Genomic DNA, 26,068 nt, shown 5'->3' on the forward strand with positions numbered 1-26,068 from the left:
TACTTAGAAGTGTCCAACAGTACCATCTGCTGTAGACATTGACATCTTACGCCAAACATCCAGACGTCAGAAATACCAACGTCTATATTTTGTATTATTTTTTAATTACTCACTCTCAAGATAAGAAAAGCCACATCTTATTTCATGTTATATGTTTATGCAACCATGATTTAATTGCTACATTATGTTCCCAATATGATCAAAAAAGATAAACCCACAATTCAACGTTTTATTCTTGAACATCACTTTGACAAATAAGTATGGAGTAAATCCTTCTATTGATCATTATGGTGACCACCTCAAAAACGCTTAAATGTCTATTCAAAATGACATATTTCAATACCCTGGTAGGTAATATGCTGTACTGTTGTTGACTGTATGAAGTGGGCGGTTCTGTCCAATTCATGTAATTTCTTCCGGTTGGAAAGAATTTTCGGCTGTGCTGTGGTTCACAAAATCAAGACAGTCTGCAAAGGTCAGTTGTGTTATTTAAAGAAAGCTTATTTATTTTTTAGACCTGTTGGTTTATTTTTTTTTACACACAAACAGCTGTGTTGTGGAAAGTGAAAGTGGCCTCCAGTTTGATGCAAAAAAAAGCTTAGTTTTTGTTTGTTAGCATTCGCGTTAGCTAGTTTTGCTGCCGAGTCCTTTCATTCAATAAAAAAAGGGAAGTGATGGTCGGCAACTGCTCTAAATCCGTTCTGAACAGATGGCTCGCTATCTGTCCAGCTAATGCACAGTATTTTGAGGCGAAAACTACAAATAATGTCATGCATTTTTACACAGCAAATAATCAGTATATGCTATCTATCATAACCCAAATGGCAAATTGGTGCTGTTGCAATGAATTAATGAATGAATTTGATTATTTTCGTCATTCGCTTTTGTTGGCTCGTGAGATGGCTATGCACGTATGTTTGCATAATTATATTGGCAATATAAACAAATGCCGATTTAACGTATATGTCATAAAACTTAAATTCACATCAAAAGCGACATAGGTAGTTAACGTTAGACCAAAGATATCTGGCTGGACTAGCTAGCTAGATAGCTGAACAACAATGGTCAGACGGTTTTGGTTTATTAAGCCTGCCAGGCGAATCATATTGCTGACGTGGTATGTATTTCGGTAGCTGGCTAACGTTAGAGTTTTTAAATTAAGCCCGGTAATTTTGGTATTCTGAAGAAATGAGGTCACACACAAGTTGAAGTTTACAGTGTGGAAAGGAAACCCAGTTTCTATGAAATCTGCTTGATCAGCATATAGTGCAATACATTATAGTTTAATCTGCAGGTAGCATGTCTGCCTTCATTCAGTAGCTAACTAGCTATGTCAGGACAGAATTTGTAGCATTAGCAAATGCATTCCTCCTTCTAGCACTGAAACTGGTTGGTAAACTAGGCCTAATGAATTGTAAGCCTATACAGTAAACGCACTCTCTCTCACGTTCATGGTTTCACAATATCTGACATTTACAGTGCATTCGGAAAGTATTCAGACCCCTTCCATTTCCCACATTTTGTAACATTGTTACAGCCTCATTCTAAAATTGATTAAGTAAAACATTTTCCTCAATCTGCACACAATACCCCATAATGACAAAGCGAAACAAGTTTTTTTCGAATTTAAAAAAGTGTGTATCTATCTACCTTATAGTATTCAGACCCTTTGCTATGGGACTCGAAATTGAGTTCAACTGCATCCTGTTTCCATTGATCATCCTTGAGATGTTTCTACAACTTGATTAGTCCACCTGTGGTAAATTAAATTGATTGGACATCATTTGGAAAGGCACACACCTGTCTATACAAGGTCCCACAGTTGACAGTGCATGTCAGAGCAAAAACCAAGCCATGAAGTTGAAGGAATTGTCTGTAGATCTCCGAGACAGGGTTATGTCGAGGCACAGATCTGGGGTAGGGTACCCAAACAGTTCTGCAGCATTGAAGGTCTCTAAGAACACAGTGGCCTCAATCATTCTTTAATGGAAGAAGTTTTGAACCACCAAGACTTCCTAGAGCTGGCCACCCGGCCAAACTGAGCAGTCGGGGAGAAGGGCCTTGGTCAAAAGGTTATCAAGAACCCGATGGTCACTCTGACAGAGCTCTAGAGTTCCTTTGTGGAGATGGGAGAACCTTCCAGAAGGACACCCGTCTCTGCAGCACTCCACCTATCAGGCCTTTATGGTCGTGGCCTGATGGAAGCCACTCCTCAGTAAAAGGCACATGACCGTCCGCTTGCAGTTTGCCAAAATGCACCTAAAGACTCTCAGACCATGAGAAACAAAATTCTCTGGTCTGATTTAACCAAGATTGAAAACTCTGGCCTGAATGCCAAGCGTCAGGTCTGGAGGAAACCTGGCGCCATCCCTACGGTGAAGCATGGTGGTGGCAGCATCCTGCTGTGGGGATGTTTTTCAGCGGCAGGGACTGGGAGACTAGTCAGGATCGAGTTAAAGATGAACAGAGAAAGATAAACTTTCCAAATACAGGTGTGCCAAGCTTGTAGCATCATACCCAAGAAGACTTGATGCTGCCAAGGGTGCTTCAACAAAGTACAGAGTGAAGTGTCTGATTACTCCATAATTTATTAAAAATAAATGTAAAAAATAACACATTCTAAACCTGTTTTTGCTTTGTCATTATGGGGCATTGTGTATAGATTGAGGAAAAAATAACGTTTAATTAATTTTAGAATAAGGCTGTAATGTAACAATGTGGAAAAAGTCAAGGGGACTGAATACTTTCTGAAAGCACTGTATATTATATAGGATAGAAAGGCACTAAATATCTGGGATCATTATTTTGAATGCCCATACAACTCTGTTGAACTGACCCTGTTTTCTGTAATGGTGTACTATCTAATTGATACTGCCTGGAACCCCCTAGGGCCTGAACCACACCAGAATCTTCCAGTCAAGAGGTTCACTCTGGTAACAGCTCTTATCTCGACACATCAGGCCTCTGAAGTGACTAAGCCAAACATATTACACACAGCTACACAGGGTCACCGGACGTTTGTGGACATTATATTTGGAGTGTCCTTGACTGCCCCCCCCCCCCCCCCCCCCCCCCCCTATTACTAGTTGAACTGACACATGCTGAAAACAGTTAAACGGGTATATTTGTGACGCTAGCAATGATTTACTTGCAGTATAAGGACATATTTTCGTGTTGCTGCATGATTTTAGGTTAAATGGGCATGTCTGTGTATAGCACACTGGGGCACATTCTTATTGTATTAACTACAGAGTTGTGTGTAAAGATAGACCAGCTGAAGCAGTGGTATAGGGGCTTTTGTTTAGGAACATGGGCATGCCACGATAGGTCAGTCGGTTTCTCTACTGTTCACAGTTCACTCTCTCACCGTCTTGCCCCCCTCTTCTCTTTCCCTTGTTGTGGTGTGTGTGTGTTTATAGGAGGAGGTCGATCCGGCTGCACTGCTCCTCCTTGTGTGTCTGCGATGGCGTCGAGCCTTCTGCGTGTGGTGGCTACCAGCTGCTCTGCTCCACTGTTCAGTGGGGTGGCCTGTGTTCGGCTCCAGGCTAGTGCCCGGTCAGTGAAGGCGCCATGCCTGCGCTTCTTCAGGACTCAGCAAGCTCTCAACCGCTGCGCCAGTCCAGGTAACTAGCATAACTACTATCCCTCCGACAGCACCCAGCACTATGCTACAGTAACCCAGGTAACAGCTTGAGCACAATAGCAATTGCAATGCACATACACACCAATGTAAAACACAGGATTGCCTTCTCTTATGCTTAGTTGATTGTTGATCAAAATGTTATCCATAGATTTTGGACAAACATGTAGCCTATCATCCACAGTCGCCTGCTTACTCAGACAATGGATGTCTTGGTAGTTGTCCGGAGAGGAAGCATGGCAGGGGCCATTTCTTTTGCCACCTCTTTTTTTGCTTTTGTTGCAACCAACCAAGGTCATATTATAGATACTACAGCGTACACTCACAGGTCTTCCTCTTCCCACCCCCTTCTCTCTTGACTGTGCGGTCAGCAAAACCTGCAATTAGAGTCAGAAATGTGATGGGGTGTGTGTCTGTATAGCCAGAATTTGCTGGCTGTTTGCATGTTCCAGCTAGGGCCCGGCGATATGGCCAAAATATTATATATATATATACACACACGCACACAGTGACGGCAAAAAGTATTTAATCCCCTGCTGATTTTGTACGTTTGCCCACTGACAAAGAAATGATCCGTCTATAATTTTAATGGTAGGTTTATTTGAACAGTGAGAGACAGAATAACAACAAAGATATCCAGAAAAACACATGTCAAAAATGTTACAAATTGATTAGCATTTTAATGAGGGAAATAAGTATTTGACCCCCTCTCAATCAGAAATATCAAACATGGAGGTGGAGCACACTCTTAAAGGGAGTGCTCCTAATCTGTTTGTTACCTGCATAAAAGTTACCTGTCCACAGAAGCAATCAATCCAAATTACAAACTCTCCACCATGGCCAAGACCGAAGAGCTCTCCAAGGATGTCAGGGTTGTAGACCTGCAAGATTGTAGACCTACACAAGGCTGGAATGGGCTACAAGACCATCGCCAAGCAGCTTGGTGAGAAGGTGACAACAGTTGATGCGATTATTCGCAAATGGAAGAAACACAAAAGAACAGTCAATCTTCCTCAGCCTGGGGCTCCATGAAAGATCTCGCCTTGTGGAGTTGCAATGATCATGAGAACGGTGAGGAATCAGCCCAGAACTACACGGGAGGATCTTGTCAATGATCTCAAGGCAGCTGGGACCATAGTCACCAAGAAAACAATTGGTAACACACTATGCTGTGAAGGACCGAAATCCTGCAGCGCCCGCAAGGTCCCCCTGCTCAAGAAAGCACATATACATGCCCGTCTGAAGTTTGCCAATGAACATCTGAATGATTCAGAGGACAACTGGGTGAAAGTGTTGTAGTCAGATGAGACCAAAATGGAGCTCTTTGGCATCAACTCAACTCGCCGTGTTTGGAGGAGGAGGAATGCTGCCAATGACTCCAAGAACACCATCCTCACCATCAAACATGGAGGTGGAAGCATTATGCTAAGGGGACAGGACAACTTCACTGCATCAAAGGGACGATGGACGGGGGCCATGTACTGTCAAATCTTGGGTGAGAACCTCCTTCCCGCAGCCAGGGCATTGAAAATGGGTCATGGATGGGTATTCCAGCATGACAATGACCCAAAACACACAGCCAAGGCAACAAAGGAGTGGCTCAAGAAGAAGCACATTAAGGTCCTGGAGTGGCCTAGCCAGTCTCCAGACCTTAATCCCATAGAAAATCTGTGGAGGGAGCTGAAGGTCAGCCTCGAAACCTTAATGACTTGGAGAAGATCTGCAAAGAGGAGTGGGACAAAATCCCTCCTAAGATGTGTGCGAACCTGGTGGCCAACTACAAGAAACGTCTGACCTCTGTGATTGCCAACAAGGGTTTTTCCACCAAGTACTAAGTCATGTTTTGCAGAGGGGTCAAATACTTATTTCCCTCATTAAAATGCAAATCAATTAATAACATTTTTTGACATGCGTTTTTCTGGATTTTGTTGTTGTTATTCTGTCTCTCACTGTTCAAATAAATCTACTATTACAATTATAGACAGATAATTTCTTTGTCAGTGGGCAAACGTACAAAATCAGCAGGGGATGAAATATTTTTTTCCCTCACTGTATATAGATATATATGGTATTTAACTGTGTTTTATGTTTTTGAATAATAAAAGTAGTGCGTGACGCTGCAGTGGCAAAACATACAGTTGATGTCGGACGTTTACATACACTTAAGTTGGAGTCATTAAAACTTGTTTTTCAACCACTCCACACATTTATTGTTAACAAACTATAGTTTTGGCAAGTCAGTTAGGACATCTACTTTGTGCATGACACAAGTAACTTTTCCAACAATTTTTTACAGACATATTATTTCACTAGAAATTCACTATCACAATTCCAGTGGGTCAGAGGTTTCCATACACTAAGTTGACTGTGCCTTTAGACAGCTTGGAAAATTCCAGAAAATTATGTCATGGCTTTAGAAGCTTCTGATAGGCTAATTGACATAATTTGAGTCAATTGGAGGTGTACCTTTGGATGTATTGCAAGGCCTACCTTCAAACTCTGTGCCTCTTTGCTTGACATCATGTGAAAATCAAAAGAAATCAGCCAAGATGTCAGAAAAAAAATTGTGGACCTCCACAAGTCTGAGTCATCTTTGGAAGCAATTTCCAAAGGCCTGAAGGTACCACGTTCATCTGTACAAACAATAGTACGCAAGTATATACACCATGGGACCATGCAGCCGCCATATCTCTCAGGAAAGAGACGCGTTCTGTCTCCAAGAGATGAACGTACATTGGTGCGAAAATCCCAGAACAACAGCAAAGGACCTTGTGAAGATGCTGGAGGAAACCGGTACAAAAGTATCTATATCCACAGTAAAACAAGTCCTATATAGATATAACCTGAAAGGCCGCTCAGCAAGGAAGAAGCCACTGCTCCAAAACTGCCATTAAAAAGCCAGACTGCACATGGAGACAAATATCATACTTTTTGGAGAAATGTCCTCTGGTCTGATGAAACAAAAATATAACTGTTTGGCCATAATGACCATCGTTATGTTTGAAGGAAAAAGGGGGATGCTTGCAAGCTGAAGAACCACATCCCAACCGTGAAGCATGGGGGTGGCAGCTAAAGGTTGACCGATTTTATGATTTTTCAACGCCGATACCGATTATTGGAGGACCAAAAAAAGCCCATTTCCGATTCATCGGCAGATATATATATAAAAAAAATGTTTTTTAAATTTATTTGTAATAATGACAATTACAACAATACTGAATGAACACTTATTTTAACTTAATATAATACTTCAATAAATTCATTTTAGCCTCAAATAAATAATGAAACATGTTCAATTTGGTTTAAATAATGCAAAAACCAAGTGTTGGAGAAGAAAGTAAAAGTGCAATATGTGCCATGTAAGAAAGCTAACATTTCAGTTCCTTGCTCGGAACATGAGAACATATGAAATCTGGTGGTTCCTTTTAACATGAGTCTTCAATATTCCCAGGGAAGAGGTTGTAGTTATTATAGGACTATTTCTCTCTATACGATTTATATTTCATAAACCTTTGACTATTGGATGTTCTTATTGGCACTTTAGTATTGCCAGTGTAACAGTATAGCTTCCGTCCCTCTCCTAGCTCCTACCTGGGCTCGAACCAGGAACACATTGACAACAGCCACCCTCGAAGCAGCGTTACCCATGCAGAGCAAGGGGAACAACTACTCCAAGTATCAGAGCGAGTGAGGTTTGAAACGCTATTAGTGCGCACCCCGCTAACTAGCTAGCCATTTCACATCGGTTACACCAGCCTCATCTCGGGAGTTGATAGGCTTGAAGTCATAAACAGCGCAATGCTTTAAGCACAGCGACAAGCTGTTGGTAAAACGCACAAGTGCTGTTTGAATGAATGCGTACGAGCTGGTGCTTACCATTGCTCAGTCAGACTGCTCTGTCAAATCATAGACTTAATTATAACATAATAACACACAGAAATACAAGCCTTGGGTCATTAATATGGTCGAATCCGGAAACTATCATTTCGAAAACAAAACGTTTATTATTTCATTGAAATACGGAACTGTTCAGTATTTTATCTTAGTCTAAATATTCCTGTTACATTGTACAACCTTCAATGTTATGTCATAATTACATAAAATCCTGGCAAATTAGTTAGCAACGAGCCAGGTTGCCCAAATTGTTGCATATACCCTGACTCTGCGTGCAATGAACGCAAGAGAAGTGACACAATTTCACCTGGTTAATTTTGCCTGCTAACCTGGAATTCTTTTAGCTAAATATGCAGGTTTAAAAATATATACTTCTGTGTATTGATTTTAAGAAAGGCATTGATGTTAGTGGTTGTGTACATGTTGGCGCAACGACAGTCCTCTTTCGCGAATGCGCACGGCATCGATTATATGCAACGCAGGACACGCTAGATAAACTAATATCGTCAACCATGTGTAGTTAACTAGTGATTATGATTGATTTGTTTTTTATAAGATAAGTTTAATGCTAGCTAGCAACTTACCGTGGCTTCTTACTGCATTCGCGTAACAGGCTCCTCGTGGAGTGCAATGAGAGGCAGGTGGTTAGAGCGTTGGACTAGTTAACTGTATAAGGTTGCAAGATTGAATCCCGGAGCTGACAAGGTAAAAATCTGTCATTTTAACCCTGAACAGGCAGTTAACCCACTGTTCCTAGCCGTCATTGAAAATAAGAATGTTTTCTTAACTGACTTTCCTAGTTAAATAAAGGTGTAAAAAATAAATCGGCCAAAAATACCGATTTCCAATTGTTATGAAAACTTCAAATCGGCCCAAATTAATCGGCCATTCCAATTAACCGGTCAACCTCTAGTGGCAGCATTATGTTGTGGGGGTGCTTTGCTGCAGGAGGGACTGGTGCACTTCACAAAATAGATGGCATCATGAAGAAAATTACGTGCATATATTGAAGCAACATCTCAAGACATCAGTCAGGAAGTTAAAGCTTGGTAGCAAATGGGTCCTCCAAATGGTCAATGACCCCAAGCATACTTCCAAAGTGGTGGAAAAATGGCTTAAGGACAACAAAGGCTACTCGAAGCGTTTGACCCAAGTTAAACAATTTAAAGGCAATGCTACCAAATACTAATTGAGTGTATGTAAACTTCTGACCCACTGGGAATGTGATGAAAGAAATAAAAGCTGAAATAAATCATTCTCTACTATTATTCTGACATTTCACATTGTTAAAATAAAGTGGTGATCTTAACTGGCCTAAGATGGGGGATTTTTACTAGGATCAAATGTCAGGAATTGTGAAACTGTGTTTAAATGTATTTGGCTAAGGTGTATGTAAACTTCCGACTTCAACTGTTCAATGGGTCTTTCTCCATTCTGATTGTTTTATACTGTTCAATTCAACTTCAGCCTAAAATAATTTCCTGCATTTCATCAATTTCTGCATTTCCTGCACTCATTTGAGATAATTCCGAAAATGTCATGTAGGGCTGCGCTATATAGGCAAAAAATCTAGTCCTTATTTTTAACCAAATGTTGCAATTGCGATTTGACTTGCTATTTAGATCAAAATACTTGGGTGAACTGTGTGAATCATGGAAATATGTTTATTCTATTGTTAGACTATAAATAATAGTGGGCACTTTGAATACTGTGTTATTTGACATGACAACTAGTGAAAATGCCAGGGAGGAGTTATTGTGACAGGGTTGGAACCAAAGTGATGGTCAGTGTTTCCTAGAGGACCATATAATCTTTGGCTACATTAAATGTTTCTTCATGTAGCCAACATATTCATGCTTAGCCTATTCCTCTTTGATTTAGAAGATACTGTTGCTCAAACAACATGCTGATTTAGACCTACACCAACACTGGTATTAGCTAGCTACGTTTGCCCTGACTCAGTACATTTATTAGCTCGCTAGCTAACTAGCGATTCGCCTTCGCTAATCTACCTTATTTACTTAAGTATTCGGACCCTTTGCTATGATATTTGATATGGAGTTAAGGTGCATCCTGTTAACATTGAAATTATTTGGAAGGGCAAACACCTGTTGAAATAAGGTCCCACAGTCTACTTTGCATGTCAGAGCAATAAACAAGCCATGAGGTTGAAGGAATTGTCCGTAGAGCTACGAGACAGGATTGTGTCGAGGCACAGATCTGGGGAAGGGTACCAACAAATGTCTGCAGCATTGAAGGTCCCAAAGAACACAGTGGCCTCCATCATTCTTAAACGGAAGAACCACCAAGACTCTTCCTAGAGCGGGCTGCTCTGCCAAACTGAGCAATCAGGGGAGAAGGGCCTCACACAGAGCTCCATAGTTACTTTGTTGAAATGGGTGAACCAGAAGGACAACCATCTCTGCAGCACCCCACCAATCAGGCCTTTATGGTAGAGTTGCCAGACGGAAGCCACTCCTCAGTAAAAGGCACATGACAGCCCACTTGGAGTTTGCATAAAGGCACCTAAAGGACTCAGACCATGAGATACAAGATTCTCTGGTCGGATGATATCAAAATTAAACTCTTTGTCCTGAATGCCAAGCGCCATGTCTGGAGGAGACCTACGGTGACCTACGGAGACCTACGGTGAAGCGTGGTGGCAGCATCATGCTGTGGGGATGTTTTTCAGCGTCAGGGACTGGGAGGCTAATCCTGATAGATGTATGGAGAGGTCCTTGATGAAAACCTGCTTCAGAGCACTCAGGACGTCAGACTGGGGCAAAGGTTCACCTCCCAACAGTACAACGACCCTAAGCACACAGCCAAGACAACGCAGGAGTGGCTTCGGGACAAGTCTCAATGTTCTTGAGTTTCCCAGCCAGAGCCCGGACTTGAAACCGATCGAACATCTCTAGAGAGACCTGAAAATAGCTGCGCAGCGACGCTCCTCATCCAACCTAACAGAGCTTGAAAGGATCTGTAGAGAAGAATGCGAGAAACTCCCCAAATACAGGTGTGCCAAGATTGTAGCATCATACCCAAGAAGACTTGAGGCTCTAACCGCTGCCAAAGGTGATTCAACAAAGTACTGAGTAAAGGGTCTGAATACTTATGTAAATGTGATATTTCAGTTTTGATTTAAAAATAAATACATTTGCTAACATTTCTAAAATCCTCTTTTTGCTTTGTCATTATGGGGTATTGATGGGGGGGGGGGGGGGGGACAATTTAATAAATGTTTAGGATAAGGATGTAACGTAACAACATTTGGAGAAGGTAAAGGGGTCTGAATACTTTCCGAAAGCACTGTAGCTACTAGAACTAACGTGTTAGTAACTCTCTACAATTGCATGGTACAGTGTAGTCAGAAAGCAGTTTAGCAGTTATACCGGCAGGCCCCGGTGGCAATAAATTAATCAAACCAAAAGCTTACCTTGCCTTGAAATAGTTCCAGTGTTGGACAGCTATAGCCACCTAGCTAACATAGCATCCCTCTTTGTTTGAGCCGGGTGTTTGAGTAGGCTAAACTAGCTAGTTGCATTCAGCTAGCAGAGTGAATACAACCAAATATAGCTAGCCAGCTTTTGCCCTCTCGCTTTCAGTACTAGATTCATTTTCTGATCCTTTGATTGGATTGACATGTAAATTCATGCTGCAAGAGCTCTGATAGGTTGGAGGACATCCTCCGGAAGTTGTCATAATTACTGTGTAAATCTGTGGAATGTACCCAGAGGAGGACAGACGTTAGCTGTCCTCCGGTTACACCATGGTGCTACCCAACAGAGTGCTGTTGAGGCTAATGTAGACCTTCATTGCAAAACGGTGTGTTTTAATCAATTATTTGGTGACGTGAATGTATATAGTTTTATCTAAAAATGAAAACTTTTAAAAAAAATTCAATTTTTATCAAATTCACCTAGGATGGTCCTCTTCCTCTTTGGAGGAGCCTCCATTACATGCCTTGGTGATCCTGTATGTGTAATTATGCGCTGATGTGTTCGTTTGGTGTGGTTGTAGCTGGACTCTGCAAGTCTTTTTGAGACAGGCCTGTCATGATTGACGTTCTTGGCACTCTGACTGCTGGCAGATGCTTTCCCTGGCAGAGTATCAACTGAAGGGGCCAGGGCGTAGCAGCTATCTGAGAAGACACATCTGATAAACACATCTTTACATTGTTGTCTCCATAACTGTCGCTTTCACCTATTGGTGAACCACATCAGCCTTATATCTCTGCCTCATTAACCAGTAGCAGCACTGCTTATCTGATACTTCAATGTCTGATATCTATACTGGAATGCACATTACTGCCAGCAAATCGTCATTTGCTTTCAGAAGAACAATTAGAGCTAAAACTCCTGTTCTTGGGGTCAGTCTTGTGGTTCAATCTGCTCTGATTCAGTATAGGGTGGTGACAGCCAGACATTCCAATGCTGTTTATCTATAGACCAAGAGTGGAAATTTCCGAAGGGGGCATGTGATCTTTCTTACAAAGAAGGCAGTAGACACCGTCACAGTAAACTCACTCTTGGTAGAAATGACAAATTGTAGCCTATAAAAAGGTGAAAATGTGATTTTGACCAGTGCCCAATGAAGAGTATTATTTATATATATATATATATATATTTTTTTTTTTGTCGTAAGCAATGGGTCTTTCTTCTTGAGTCATCTATTTATATTTTGCACTGATAGCAGAATGCATCTACCAGTGTCCAAACATGGCCACATAGTTCAGATGGTAGAGGAGGAAGCTTATGTCTTATAAGGATGATTTGTCACAGACAGTTGAGTGGTTTATTGTACACAGAAGTCTCAAAGGTCTCCAAAGTAGTGTAAAATGTCCCTCCGATTAGCAGCGATTGTTGTAAACTACTGTGCATCATATATCTTACCCCTCCCAAGTCCACCTCATTCAAGAGTGCAGAGTAACTGATAGGGCAGGGAATTGCCAGGGACCTCACTATGCAATATTATCTCAATGCTTAGGTGCCGATACGATGTGTATCACGATTCTATATCAAATTTATTTATATAGCCCTTCGTACATCAGCTGATGTCTCAAAGTGCTGTACAGAAACCCAGCCCCAAACAGCAAGCAATGCAGGTGTAGAAGCACGGTGGCTAGGAAAAACTCCCTAGAAAGGCCAAAACCTAGGAAGAAACCTAGAGAGGAACCAGGCTATGTGGGGTGGCCAGTCCTCTTCTGGCTGTGCCGGGTGGAGATTATAACAGAACATGGCCAAGATGTTCAAATGTTCATAAATGACCAGCATGGTCAAATAATAATAAGGCAGAACAGTTGAAACTGGAGCAGCAGCACAGTCAGGTGGACTGGGGACAGCAAGGAGTCATCATGTCAGGTAGTCCTGGGGCATGGTCCTAGGGCTCAGGTCCTCCGAGAGAGAGAAAGAAAGATGGAATTAGAGAGAGCACACTTAAATTCACACAGGACACCGAATAAGACAGGAGAAGTACTCCAGATATAACAAACTGACCCTAGCCCCCCGACACATAAACTACTGCAACATAAATACTGGAGGCTGATGTATTGCTATTCGATATACCAAACATTTCTCACCGTATGTCTGCTGCAGAGGGACAAGATGGAGCCATGAGAATGAGTCTTTTATCAATCGTGGAAATAAAAGTGCTCAGAACATATTGGCTCCCTAATTAAAAAGAAAAATGGACAACAAGCTGAGTTTTGGTGCGACCTTGTGAAAACTATACGATTCGATATATCATTAAATAATATCCCAATATGGAAGTATGTATTCTCCCCCCCCCCCCATCACTAGTAGTAGATATTTAGTTTTAAATTGGTCAACTGTATTATGAATGTTGAATGCTGTACACACGTTTTGAAACCCAAGGCTCCAACTTGATATCATCTTCAGCAAATTGGTAAATGTATTACAATACATGTCAACATATGAAAATGGCAACACAGCTTCTTAATATTCTAGTTTTCTGAATGCGGATGTTTTTAAGATTTACCTAGTTTTCTTCAACATATCTTTGCAGATTACTCTTTGCTGAATGAATAAAACTTTCCTTAGAATTGTGTTACTGTTCTTCCAGGTATTCCCTATAAGCAGCTGACAGTGGGTGTACCGAAGGAGATCTTCCAGAATGAGCGTCGTGTGGCTCTGTCCCCGGCCGGAGTGCAGGCCCTTATCAAACAGGGCTTCAACGTGGTGGTGGAGTCTGGGGCAGGAGAGCCCTCCAAGTTCCCCGATCAACACTACATCCAGGCTGGAGCCACCATCAAAGATGTCAAAGATGTCCTGGCCTCTGATGTACTGGTCAAGGTAAGGGAAGAGGCTGTGTAAGTGATGAAAATAGGGTGGATAGTCATTCAACCCTCATTTGCTGCCATGGTAACTATTGTATCGCGCAAGGGATTTTACATCAAACGTCTCTATTGCTTGTCTCTGTCTGTGTTTGTCTGTATCTCAGGTGCGTGCTCCCGTCTTCAACCCTGAGCTGGGAGCCCATGAGGTGGAGCTGATGAAGGAGGCAGCCACTTTGTTCAGCTTCATCTACCCGGCCCAGAACCCTGAGCTGATGGACATGCTGTCCCAGAGGAAGGCCACTGTGCTGGCCATGGACCAGGTGCCCCGCGTCACCATCGCACAGGGCTACGACGCTCTCAGCTCCATGGCTAACATTGCAGGGTAAAGACGGTATGGGCGGTGGGAGGGTGGACTCCCAGAGCTGTGCCACTGGCCTTTTTCTTGCTAATGTGCTTTATTTGTGTAGCTTACAATTACAAATGGCTAAATGGTGAGACGATGCTGGAAGACTAGAGAGACAAGTAAAAGCTGAATCTTCAAAGGTACTAATTTATGTCCAAGACAAGTATTTTGAAATGCAACTAGAATGAACAAGCCTGTGTCTGAGGCAGTTTGTTTTAATGAGGGAGGTTGTCATGTCAATAAATGGAAAACATTTGTGTTGAATGCACTTCTCTTGGTCAGCTCACTACTGTGTCTGTCCAGCTGCATCATCTTGTGTGTGTGTGTGTGTGTGTGTGTGTGTGTGTGTGTGTGTCTCGCTGTGTGTGGTCCACTTGGCAGAGTTAATTGCTTGTGATGTATTTTGAGGCTGGGTAGACGTGCTCTGACAGTATTTGTAATTGGCCATTTTTCTGTTCCTGTGTTTCCAGATACAAAGCTGTGGTGCTGGCAGCCAACAGCTTTGGGCGCTTCTTCACTGGACAGATCACTGCTGCTGGGAAGGTCCCACCTGCTAAGGTGCTGATCATTGGAGGAGGAGTAGCAGGCCTGGCTGCTGCTGGTACTGCCAGATCCATGGGTGCTATCGTCAGGGGCTTTGACACTCGGTGAGTGGGACCACCCAACCCTGGATATTCAGTTATTACTTTACCAATGAAATCACTGGGACTCATTGGTTGGTTCATTATCACATTATAGAGCTGCCCCCATATTTGTTTTGAGATTTAAAAAAATAAATAAAAAAAATAGTATTTGTCACATGCTTCGTAAACAACAGGTGTGGACTAACAGTGAAATGCTTACTGACGGGTCCATCCCAATAAAGCACAGAGAAAAAGAAAGAAATAATAGGAAAATAATAACAGGAAGAATAAATCCACAATGAGTCACGATAACTTGGTTACATACACGTGGTACCAGGACCGAGTGCAAGGGTACATGTAGGGATAAAGTGACTAGGCATCAGGATAGATGATAAACAGTAACAGCAGAGTCAAAAGAGTTGCTATTTGTAGGGGCAATGCAGGTAGTCCGGGTAGCTATTTGGTTAACTATTTATGGCTTGGGGGTACAAGCTGTTTTTTTTAAAACCCTGATAAAATGTTACAAATGATTTCTGACCAGATTCCTTCACCTTTGCTTTTATTTCAACTAACTCACCCCAGATTGGCTGCTGTCTAAGTCTCTTTAGTGGATTTGAAAGTGTGATGTTGCTAATTCTCCAGTTGGTGGTAGTAGCTGCCTTACATATGACAACTTGCAGCTCATTGTCCCTAGAAAACTGCAGATTGCTTCCACTTACTTTAAAGGGTGGAATAATGGGATAAAACGCTGTTCTTTACTGTTTTTACTCTCCAGATTCAAAGATTTGAATCTCCCCACCCCGACCATTGTGTAACATTGTTTACTACTTGGAGATTTTACAACAATCATAGACATAGCCTAAGCTCCTGCAGTGATGCTTTTGAATGTATCAGGGGCTTTCATTAAGCACCCCGTCCCTCTTGCCAGTGCCTTCCATGACATTCCCTGTGTTCCCTCCCCAGAGCGGCAGCCTTAGAGCAGTTCAAGTCTCTGGGAGCTGAGACTCTGGAGGTGGACATTAAGGAGGCCGGCGACGGTCAGGGCGGCTACGCCAAGGAGATGTCCAAGGAGTTCATCGAGGCTGAGATGAAGCTGTTTGCTAAGCAGTGTCTGGAAGTAGACATCCTCATCAGCACGGCACTCATCCCCGGTTTGTACAGTGATCTAAGCAACCACACCTCACTACCCCCATCTATCCCCTCCCACAGGGAGATGCCCCTCACTACCCCCATTTTTATGTATTTTTTTATTTCACCTTTATTTAACCAGGTAAGCTAGTTGAGAACAAGTTCTCATTTACAACTGCGACCTGGCCAAGATAAAGCAAAGCAGTGCGACACAAACAACAACAGTGTCGTTACACATGGAATAAACAAGCGTACAGTCAACACAATAGAATAAGGAAAGTCTATATACAGTGTGTGCAAATGGCGTGAGGAGGTAAGGCAATATATAATATAGGCCATAGTAGCAAAGTAACTACAGTTTAGCAAATTAACACTGGAGTGATAGATGTGCAGATGATGATGATCAAGTAGAAATACTGGTGTGCAAAAGAGCAGAAAAGTAAATACAAACCATATGGGGATGAGGTAGGTCGATTGGATGGGCTATTTACAGATGGGCTATGTACAGCTGCAGTGATCTGTTAGCTGCTCAGATAGCTGATGTTTAAAGTTAGTGAGGGAAATATAAGTCTCCAGCTTCAGCGATTTTTGCAATTCGTTCCAGTCGTTGGGAGCAGAGAACTGGAAGGAAAGGCGACCAAAAGAGGTGTTGGCTTTGGGGATGACCAGTGAGATATACCTGCTGGAACGCGTGCTACGGGTGGGTGTTGTTATTGTGAGTTGAGATAGTGAGCTTTACCTAGCAAGGACTTATAGATGACCTGGAGCCAGTGGGTCTGGTAACGAATATGTAGCGAGGGCCTGCCAACTAGAGCATACAGGTCGCAGTGGTGGGTGGTATATGGGGCTTTGGTGACAAAACTGATGGCACTGTGATAGACTGCATTCAATGTGCAGAGTAGAGTGTTAGAGGCTATTTTGTAAATGACGCCGAAATCGAGGATCTGTAGGATAGTCAGTTTTACGAGGGTATGTTTGGCGGCGTGAGTGAAGGAGGCTTTGTTGCGAAATAGTAATCCAACTCTAGATTTAATTTTGGATTGGAGATGCTTACTGTGAGCCTGGAAGGAGAGTTTACAGCCTAGCCAGACACCTAGGTGTTTGTAGTTGTCCACATATTCTAAGTCAGAACCGTCCAGAGTAGTGATGCTGGTTGGGCGGGCGGGTGCGGGCAGCGAACGGTTGAAAAGCATGCATTTAGTTTTACTAGCATTTAAGAGCAGTTGGAAGCCACGGAAGGAGTGTTGTATGGCATTGAATCTCGTTTGGAGGTTTAACACAGTGTCCAAAGAAGGGCCAGATGTATACAGAATGGTGTCATCTGTGTAGAGGTGGATCAGGGAATCGCAATCAGCAAGAGCGACATCGTTGATATATACAGAGAAAAGAGTCGGCCTGAGAATTGTACCCTGTGATACCCCCATAGAGACTGCCAGAGGTCCGGACAACAGGCCCGCCGATTTGACTCACTGAACTCTGTCTGAGAAGTAGTTGGTGAACCAGTCGAGGCAGTCATTTGAGAAACCAAGGCTGTTGAGTCTGCCGATAAGAATACGGTCATTGACAGTCGAAAGCCTTGGCCAGGTCGATGAAGACGGCTACAATGTACAATCTTTTATCGATGGCGGTTATGATATCGTTTAGTACATTGAGCGTGGCTGAGGTGCACCATTGACCAGCTCGGAAACCGGATTGCACAGCGGAGAAGGTACGGTGGGATTCGAAATTGTCAGTGATCTGTTTATTAACTTATTAGCTTTCGAAGACTTTAGAAAGGCAGGATAGATATAGGTCCATAACAGTTTGGGTCTAGAATGTCACCCCCTTTGAAGAGGGGGATGACTGCGTCAGCTTTCCAATCTTTAGGGATCTCGGACGATACGAAGGAGAGGTTGAACAGACTGGTAATAGGGGTTTTTAACAATGGTGGCGGATCATTTAAGAAAGCAAGGGTTCAGGTTGTCTAGCCCAGCTTATTTGTACGGGTCTAGGTTTTGCAGCTCTTTCAGAACAGGATTAGGGTGAAGGAGAAGCTGGGGAGGCTTGGGCAAGTAGCTGTGGGGGGTGCGGAGCATTTGGCCGGATGTAATTTTTTTTTTTACCTTTATTTAACCAGGCAAGTCAGTTAAGAACAAATTCTTATTTTCAATGACGGCCTAGGAACAGTGGGTTAACTGCCTGTTCAGGGGCAGAACGACAGATTTGAACTTGCAACCTTCCGGTTACTAGTCCCAACGCTCTAACCACTAGGCTACCCTGCCGCCCCAGTTGGGGTAGCCAGGAGGAAAGCATGGCTAGCCGTAGAGAAATGCTTATTGTGGATTTATCGGTTGTGACAGTGTTACCTAGCTTCAGTGCAGTGGGAGCTGCTAGGAGGAGCTCTTGTTTTCCATGGACTTTAGTGTCCCAAAATATTTTGGCATTTGAGCTACAGGATGCAAATTTCTGTTTGAAAAAAGTTAGCCTTTGCTTTCCTGACTGACTGCGTGTATTGGTTCCTGACTTCCCTGAACAGTTGCATATCGCGGGGACTATTCGATGCTATTGCAGTCCGCCACAGGATGTTTTTGTGCTGGTCGAGGGCAGTCAGGTCTGGAGTGAACCAAGGGCTACATCTGTTCTCCCGCAGGGAGACGCCCCTCACTACCCCTATTTCTTTGTCCTCTTAATCTACTGGCTTTACTTTACCTTTACATCTTAAGCTGCACTGCAGTCCTCCTGGTCTGATCTGTTTGTGTTCTGGCCTACTCACACCATTGTCATCAAACAGTTTGGCTTCAGAGCAGGAGATCTGGCAACCAGGCTATTGTCACCCCTGATTTCACCCATTTGTTTTGTTCTACCTCAATCATGTATGAAATGCATGTATTGCTATGGTCAGCTCTCATCTGTCCAATCCTCTCAGACACTAAGCTGCTTTAAGGCTCCATCAGCTCAGTTACCTAGTGTAGTTAAGGTAGTGTTTAGGTCCTATTCATCTGGTTAACTCTGCCCCTCAAGGCTGAGTTGATATTATTCCGTTCCTGTAGCAGCCTATAACAGACCACAGAGACACCATAGAGATATTGCTATGATCAAATCAAGCTTTGTAAACCGCTCATTTCAGACATGGAATGCAACTCAATGTGCTTAAAATGATAACATGATACAAAAGAATAGCAATAAAAACTGAACGACTAAAAAGCACACAAGGAAAAGCAAAACTCTACATTCTCATCCCTTGTTTACATTGGTTGACGGCTATGATAAGATATGCAGCCGTACAGTGACTTGCAAAAGTATTCAACCCCCTTGGCGTTTTTCCTATTTTTGTTGTATTACAACCTGTAATTTAAATGGATTATTATTTGGATTTCATGTGATGGACATATACAAAATAGTCCTAATTGTTGAAGTGAAACGAAAAAAAATGACTTTTCAAAAAAAAAAAAAAAAAGTGGTGGTGTGTATTCAACCCTTTGCTGTGAAGCTCTAAATAAGACCTGGTGCAACCAATTACCTTCAGAAGTCACATTAGTTAGATTGCTCACAGGTGGACTTTATTTGTCACATGATCTCAGTATATATACACCTGTTACAAAAGGCCCCAGAGTCTGCAACACCACTAAGCAAGGGGCGCCACCAAGCAAGTGGCACCATGAAGACCAAGGAGCTCTCGAAAACAGGTCAGAGACAAAGTTGTGGAGAAGTACAGATCAGGGTTGGGTTATAAAAAACATATCTGAAACTTTTAACATCCCACTGAGCACCACTTAAATCCATTATTTAAAAAATGGAAAGAATATGGCACCACAACAAACCTGCCAAGAGATGGCCGCCCACCAAAACTCACAGACCAGGCAAGGAGGGCATTAATCAGAGGCAACAAAGAGACCAACAATAACCATGAAGGAGCTGCAAAGCTCCACAGCGGAGATTGGTAGAGTCTGTCCATAGGACCACTTTAAGCCGTACACTCCACAGAGCTGTGGCCAGAAAAAAAGTATTCCAGAGATTTGAGACTGGGACGGAGGTTCACCTTCCAGCAGGACAGTGACCCAAAGCATACTGCTAAATCATCACTCGAGTGGTTTAAGGGGAAACATTTAAATGGCACGGAATGGCCTAGTCAGAGCCCAGACCTCAATCCAATTGAGAATCTGTGGTATGACTTAAATATTGATGTACACCAGCGGAAGCCATCCAACTTGAAGGAGCTGGAGCAGTTTTGCCTTGAAGAATGGGCAAAAATCCCAGTGGCTAGATGTGCCAAGCTTATAGAGACATACCCCAAGAGACTTGCAGCTGTAGTTGCAAAATGTGGCTCTACAAAGTATTGGATTTGGGGGGAGTGAATAGTTATGCATGCTCAAGTTTTCAGTTTTTTTTTTCTTTGTTTCACAAGAAAAAATATTTTTGCATCTTCAAAGTGGTAGGCATATTGTGTAAATCAAATGATACAACCCCCCCCCCTCCCCAAATCCATTTTAAATCCAGGTTGTAAGGCAACAAAATAGGAAAAATGCCAAGAGGGGTGAATACTATAGTTATGAATGACATTCTCCTCTCCACTGACTTCATGTGCCCTAGGGCATGTTGTCCTGTCCCCTATACTAATGCTACTGTCCTGTTGGTTGGAGAGACCGACTCCTTTTGTCTGGTTGACACCAGCCTACCCTAGCCTGATCAGTACTGATGTCTTCTGTTCTGACCAGTTCGACATGATTTTGAAAGAGTTTCTCTGTGTTCTCATGAGATCTGTTGACTTGAAAGCTAGTGTAAACATCAGAAGAGACCTGAAAACATTGCCTAGCGTAAACCGAGAATAACAAACTGCAATTTGTTTATTTTCCAGGGTTAGATTCATTGTCATTTAAATCCATATTTGAAGACTTTATTGTACAAAAGGCTGAATAGAGGTCAGCTGCTGATAGAGCACCCTGTTGGTACTGCAGACAAGACCCCTTTGTCACCATGGTGATGTGTCCTGTCGCCAGGTCGCAAGGCTCCCATCCTGATCACCAAGGATATGGTGGAGAGCATGAAGGATGGCTCTGTGGTGGTGGACCTGGCTGCTGAGGCTGGAGGAAACATCGAGACCACGGTGCCTGGAGAACTGTCTGTACACAAGGTCAGATGGGCCTGTCCACAGTCGCTTATCATTATTACCTTCAATTTCATTATCACCGTTTTCCCTTGTGATGTTGTGGTGAACCGGCTCCTTATTGTCAGTCATTTTGTTAGCTTTTGTGTTTGGTTTCCCTAGCACTGAAATCATACCACCAGGTCACCTTGTTGCAGTATTGTAATTCAGTCCCATTTTAACCGGTCAAAGTGAGAGTGCACAATTTTGGTCTTCAATAAAATAATGGCTTATGTGATTTGTTCTTAGGGTGTGACCCACATTGGTTTCACCGACCTTCCCAGCCGCCTGCCCACCCAGTCCAGCACCCTGTACTCAAACAACCTGACCAAACTCATCCGTGCCATCAGCCCATCTACTGAGAACTTCAACTATGAAGTCAAGGAGAAGTTTAACTACGGAACCATGGACCATGTCATCAGAGGATCTGTTGTCATGCAGGTGAATCATCTGGGTTAAATGGGTTTGGTTTCCTTGGTTATCTGTTTTTAGATAAGACTGGTTAATTAGATCATGGTGAAGCTATACTCTCTAGTTCTACAGTTGACAAATTAAAATAGTCTTTGTTGATTGGTTTGTTTGGTGATAATGAAGTGTTTTGATAGTGTTTGGTGAAAAGGAAACTTTGATCTCAAATGTACATCCATGCATGGTTGACTTGTTTGGTTGGCGTTCTCTATGATTTCCACCTTTCTATCTGGTGCAGAATGGAACCAACCTCTTCCCAGCTCCTCTGCCCGATAACATCCCAGTGGCAGCCCCTCCCAAACCCAAGAGCAAGCAGGAGCTGGCTAAGGAGAAGGCTGCTGCCGTGTCTCCCTTCAAGGCTACCCTAACCACCGCTGGCATGTACACTGGAGGTGAGACACACCATTACTGACTGCCTAGATGCTTCATTCATTTATACTTACAGTGCCTTTAGAAAGTATTCACACCCCTTGAATTGTTCCACATTTTGTTGTGTTACAGCCTGCATTTAAAATGGATTACATTTAGATGTTTTGGTCACTGGCCTACACACAATACCCAATAATGTCAAAGTGGGACTATGTTTTTCAAAATGTTTACAAATGAAAGGCTGATATGTCTTGAGTCAGTAAGTATTCAATACCTTTGTTAGGTCAAGCCTAAATAAGTTCAGGAGTTAACATTTTGCTTAACAAGTCACACAATAAGTTACATGGACTCAATAATAGTGTTGAACACATATTTTAGAATGACTACCTATCCTCTGTACCCCACACATACAATTATCTGTAAGGTCTCTGTCGTGCAGTGAATTTCAAACACTGATTCAACCACGAACATCAGGGAGGTTTACTAATGCCTCGCAAAGGGCACCTATTGGTAGATGGGTAAAAATAAAAAGCAGACATTGAATATCTGTTTGAGCATGTTGAAGTTATTAATTAAATTATGGATGGTATATCAATACACCCAGTCACTACAAAGATGCAAGCATCCTTACTAACTCGGTTGCCGGAGAGGAAGGAAACAGCTTAGGGATTTAACCATTAAGCCAATGCAATGGTGACTTTAAAGCCGTTAGTTTAATGGCTGTAATAGCTTAGTATTGTGGAGTAACTACAGTTTACTAACTGACAGAGTGAAAAGAAGGAAGCCTGTACAGAATACAAATATATTCCAAAACATGCATCCTGTTCGGCACTAAAGCCTCTAAAGTAATACTGCAAAAAATGTGGCAAAGCAATTTAACTTTTTATCCTGAATACAAAGTGTTATGTTTGGGGCAAATCCAATACAACACATTTACTGAGCTCCACACTCCATATTTAAGCATAGTGGTGGCTGCATCATGGATAAGGACTGCTTGTAATCATTAAGGACTGGGGAGTTTTTCAGGATAAAAATAAACGTAATGGAGCAAAGAACAGGCAAGATGCTAGAGGAAAACCTGGTTGTCTGCTTTCCACCAGACACCGGGAGATTCATTCACCTTTAAAGCAGGACAATAACCTTAGCACAAGGCCAATTCTACACTGGAATTTCTTACCAAGATGACAGTGAATGTTCCTTAGTGGCCGAGTTACAGATTTGACTTAAATCTGCTTGAACATCTATGGCAAAACTTGAAAATGGTTGTCTAACATTTATCAACAACCAATTTGACAGAGCTTGAAGAATTTTGAAAATAATAATGGGAAAATATTGTACAATCCAAGGGTGCAAAGCTCTTAGAAACTTACCCAGAAAGACTCGCAGCTGCCAACGATGTTTTGACTCAGGGATGTGAATACTTACGTAAATGAAGTTAGTTGTTTACTTAATTATAATGTAAGGGGATTAAAATGGCTGACATCGCAGAAAGCAGAGGATGCAGAACAACCCTGGCTGTCAGGATAATGGCCCCTAAACTGAGCGGTGTCATGAGTCTCTCTGAGCTCCTATGGTGGTCTCACTCTCCTCACAACGACCTGGGTTAACAGGACTATGGCGGGGGGGTTAAAAGCAGCCCGTTAATGTTTTATTACCACATTCATTACATTGTTACGTTCTCTACTAACACACGCACAAGTCTTCTGCATATCTGACTTATGTGGGAAAGGTGAGCTGTGACCCCATTATGAGAGCAGCAACAGTCGTGATCAGACATAAAAGCTACTCTGAACAGAAATCCTTGCAGATTATTTCTATTGGTTACAGACGAGGCAGGCAGGAACTTTCGTCTCTGTTCTGTTCTGGAATCACATCAAAGAGATCCAGAGAACACGTCCTTCTTCCCCAACAGTCAGATAAATGAGCCACAAACTGGGTTTACACGTAAATAAACACCCTGAGATTAACAAACGGGCACATTCATCTTCCTGTTCTTTCTTGAGTGAGTTTGCTCCGTATCTCCCTGCTGAAGCCAAGGCAGGTGCTGCTGGACCATCGTGATGTCCTGACCACCGGATCAGCCATGCAAGAAGCCAGAGAGGAGGAGATCCCCTTTGAAATTAGGATTGGTCACCTAATTAGAGCTCAACCTAACCTAACATGCCCCCTCCCTCCCTGTCTCTCAGTCCAAACCACCACCAGCAGCCCCTTAGTGCCAGGAAACTGGGACTAATAAAATGTGGGATGTCGAGCCCTCCCTCCTCCTGCTGTGTCTGTCTGAAGTAGTGCTGTAGCTGTTTCCCACAGACACTTGCTCTGGTAGTGGTGACTGGAGACAGCAGGCCTGTAAACCCCGTTCACACGTTCCCCCAAGCAGCTCGTTTTAGGTTGGCTGTGGTCGGCGCGTCGTGTACCACCACCATACTTGGGTTGCTGTCTAATTGCGCCTAGATAAATTGCTTACGGCAACGTCTGTCTCTTGTCCTCACTTAAGAAAATTAGTAGACATCAGAAAGAGTCAGCATTTCTACTCTATAATGTGCCTCATAGGACATGGCCTAATTCAATTCAACACCTTATGACGATCAATGATTATCATTTTATTTGTTTTGCTTGCATTTGAATTGTTAAAAAGCCCTTATCTATATTACATATGGACATTAGATATGTAGCATGGGCTAGTGTAAAGTTATTTATTAACCCTTTGCCCCTCTCAGGTCTTGGCACCATGTTAGGCCTGGGCCTAGCTGCGCCCAATGCAGCCTTCACTCAGATGGTGACCATCTTCGGCCTGGCTACCATTGTGGGCTACCACACGGTGTGGGGGGTGAGCCCAGCCCTTCACTCCCCACTCATGTCCGTCACCAACGCCATCTCCGGTGAGTGTTTATGAAGACTTCTATTAATGAAATGGACACAGTGCAAAGAAGACTACATTTTACATTTATATTTGAGTCATTTAGCCAGAACAACACATCTGTCAGAACACATTTTTCCTCCAAGTAGCTATCAGCAAAGTCAGTGCTAGTAGAAAAGAAGTATAAATAAATATGAAAGTTGGGTGTGAGTGTTAGTTCACGAAAGGCAAGACTAAACATAGGCAAGTCATTATTTTAGTATATTTAGTGATGTATTTATAGATATGAAGGGAGGTAAACCAACTGATAAAAATGCATATATGCCTACATTACATCACTTGGGATTTGGCTTCAAATGAGAATAAATCCAGTTTTTAAACTCAGATGTTTTTAATTTGATTTACTAGTCCATAAAAAGCATGCTGTCCAGAGGAGATTCCCTTACAGACGTGGAGGTTAAATCTCCCTCTACCTCCACACCTGCAGGTCCTCTCTTCTCGTGATGAGTAAGACCTGGAGGAAACAGGAAATGATTCATGATCCTTGTAGTCTGGATGATTTAAAACGCTTCTACTCCAGAGTTGAGATCCGCTTCAAGCAACTGAAAGCATAGGTCTCAGGTTCCACTCTGAATATAGGCTAATAGATTATAGTAGATTAATCTGTAATTGAATATTTCTTTGTCTGTAAATAAAATAGAAACAGAATATTATGCTGATAAAATGGTAACTCAATGCTTTGATAATGCTGACAAGACATTTGATCATTACTCTGTCCTAGATCAAGAAGACATTAATTTGCGCACTGATGTCTGTGGCGTTATTCAGGGACGCAAACTAGTCGCCTTTCGGCGATATTCACCGTTTTGAATCCAAAATGGGTGACCTAAGTGATTTGTGTAGCAAATGAGTGATGTGCGTTTGGCGCAATACTAGCTGCTGTATCCAAGGCTCAGCCAATTGTTTACATAACAGAATGCAGCGCAGGGTGTGTGTCCGTTCGCAGCATGTTGATTATTCTTGACAAGGGCGGAAGTGACAAGCTGGCTGTGGTATCTGGTACTTGGTTAAGCATTTCCTCGTTCTTCCCTTCAGCGGTAGGACAGTCGGTCACGACCGGGGTCTGGGTCCAGGAACCAGGAAAGACTTGGTTGTTAAAGAGCCCATGGTGGCCCAACATTAAAGCCCCCTTCATGTCGCCACAGATGCCAACTTCAGAGAAGGCGTGATGGCGGCATCCAATGTAGCAATTATCTCCCTGGACCTACT

At 42.7% G+C, this 26,068-nt stretch overlaps 1 protein-coding gene across 2 annotated transcripts in view; it reads left to right on the forward strand.

Annotated features, from left to right (window-relative positions):
* The first annotated feature begins 333 nt into the window (after positions 1-333).
* Positions 334-26,068, forward strand: part of nnt (nicotinamide nucleotide transhydrogenase) — a 69,448-nt gene continuing 43,713 nt past the window's right edge. Inside the window, exons 1-11 of one of the 2 annotated variants that reach the window (XM_036937115.1) lie at positions 410-475; positions 2,890-2,933; positions 3,420-3,623; positions 13,616-13,845; positions 13,994-14,211; positions 14,703-14,879; positions 15,819-16,006; positions 20,960-21,093; positions 21,355-21,546; positions 21,812-21,965; positions 24,660-24,821. In XM_036937115.1, coding sequence (XP_036793010.1) covers positions 3,464-3,623; positions 13,616-13,845; positions 13,994-14,211; positions 14,703-14,879; positions 15,819-16,006; positions 20,960-21,093; positions 21,355-21,546; positions 21,812-21,965; positions 24,660-24,821 — 1,615 coding nt within the window. In that variant the 5' untranslated portion in view covers positions 410-475; positions 2,890-2,933; positions 3,420-3,463. Of the gene's footprint in view, positions 476-2,889; positions 2,934-3,419; positions 3,624-13,615; positions 13,846-13,993; positions 14,212-14,702; positions 14,880-15,818; positions 16,007-20,959; positions 21,094-21,354; positions 21,547-21,811; positions 21,966-24,659; positions 24,822-26,068 lie in introns of both variants that reach the window. The other variant, XM_021622925.2, reaches the window with a different exon arrangement.

The sequence above is a fragment of the Oncorhynchus mykiss genome, chromosome 12, assembly GCF_013265735.2.
Source record: "Oncorhynchus mykiss isolate Arlee chromosome 12, USDA_OmykA_1.1, whole genome shotgun sequence".
Taxonomy (NCBI): domain Eukaryota; kingdom Metazoa; phylum Chordata; class Actinopteri; order Salmoniformes; family Salmonidae; genus Oncorhynchus; species Oncorhynchus mykiss.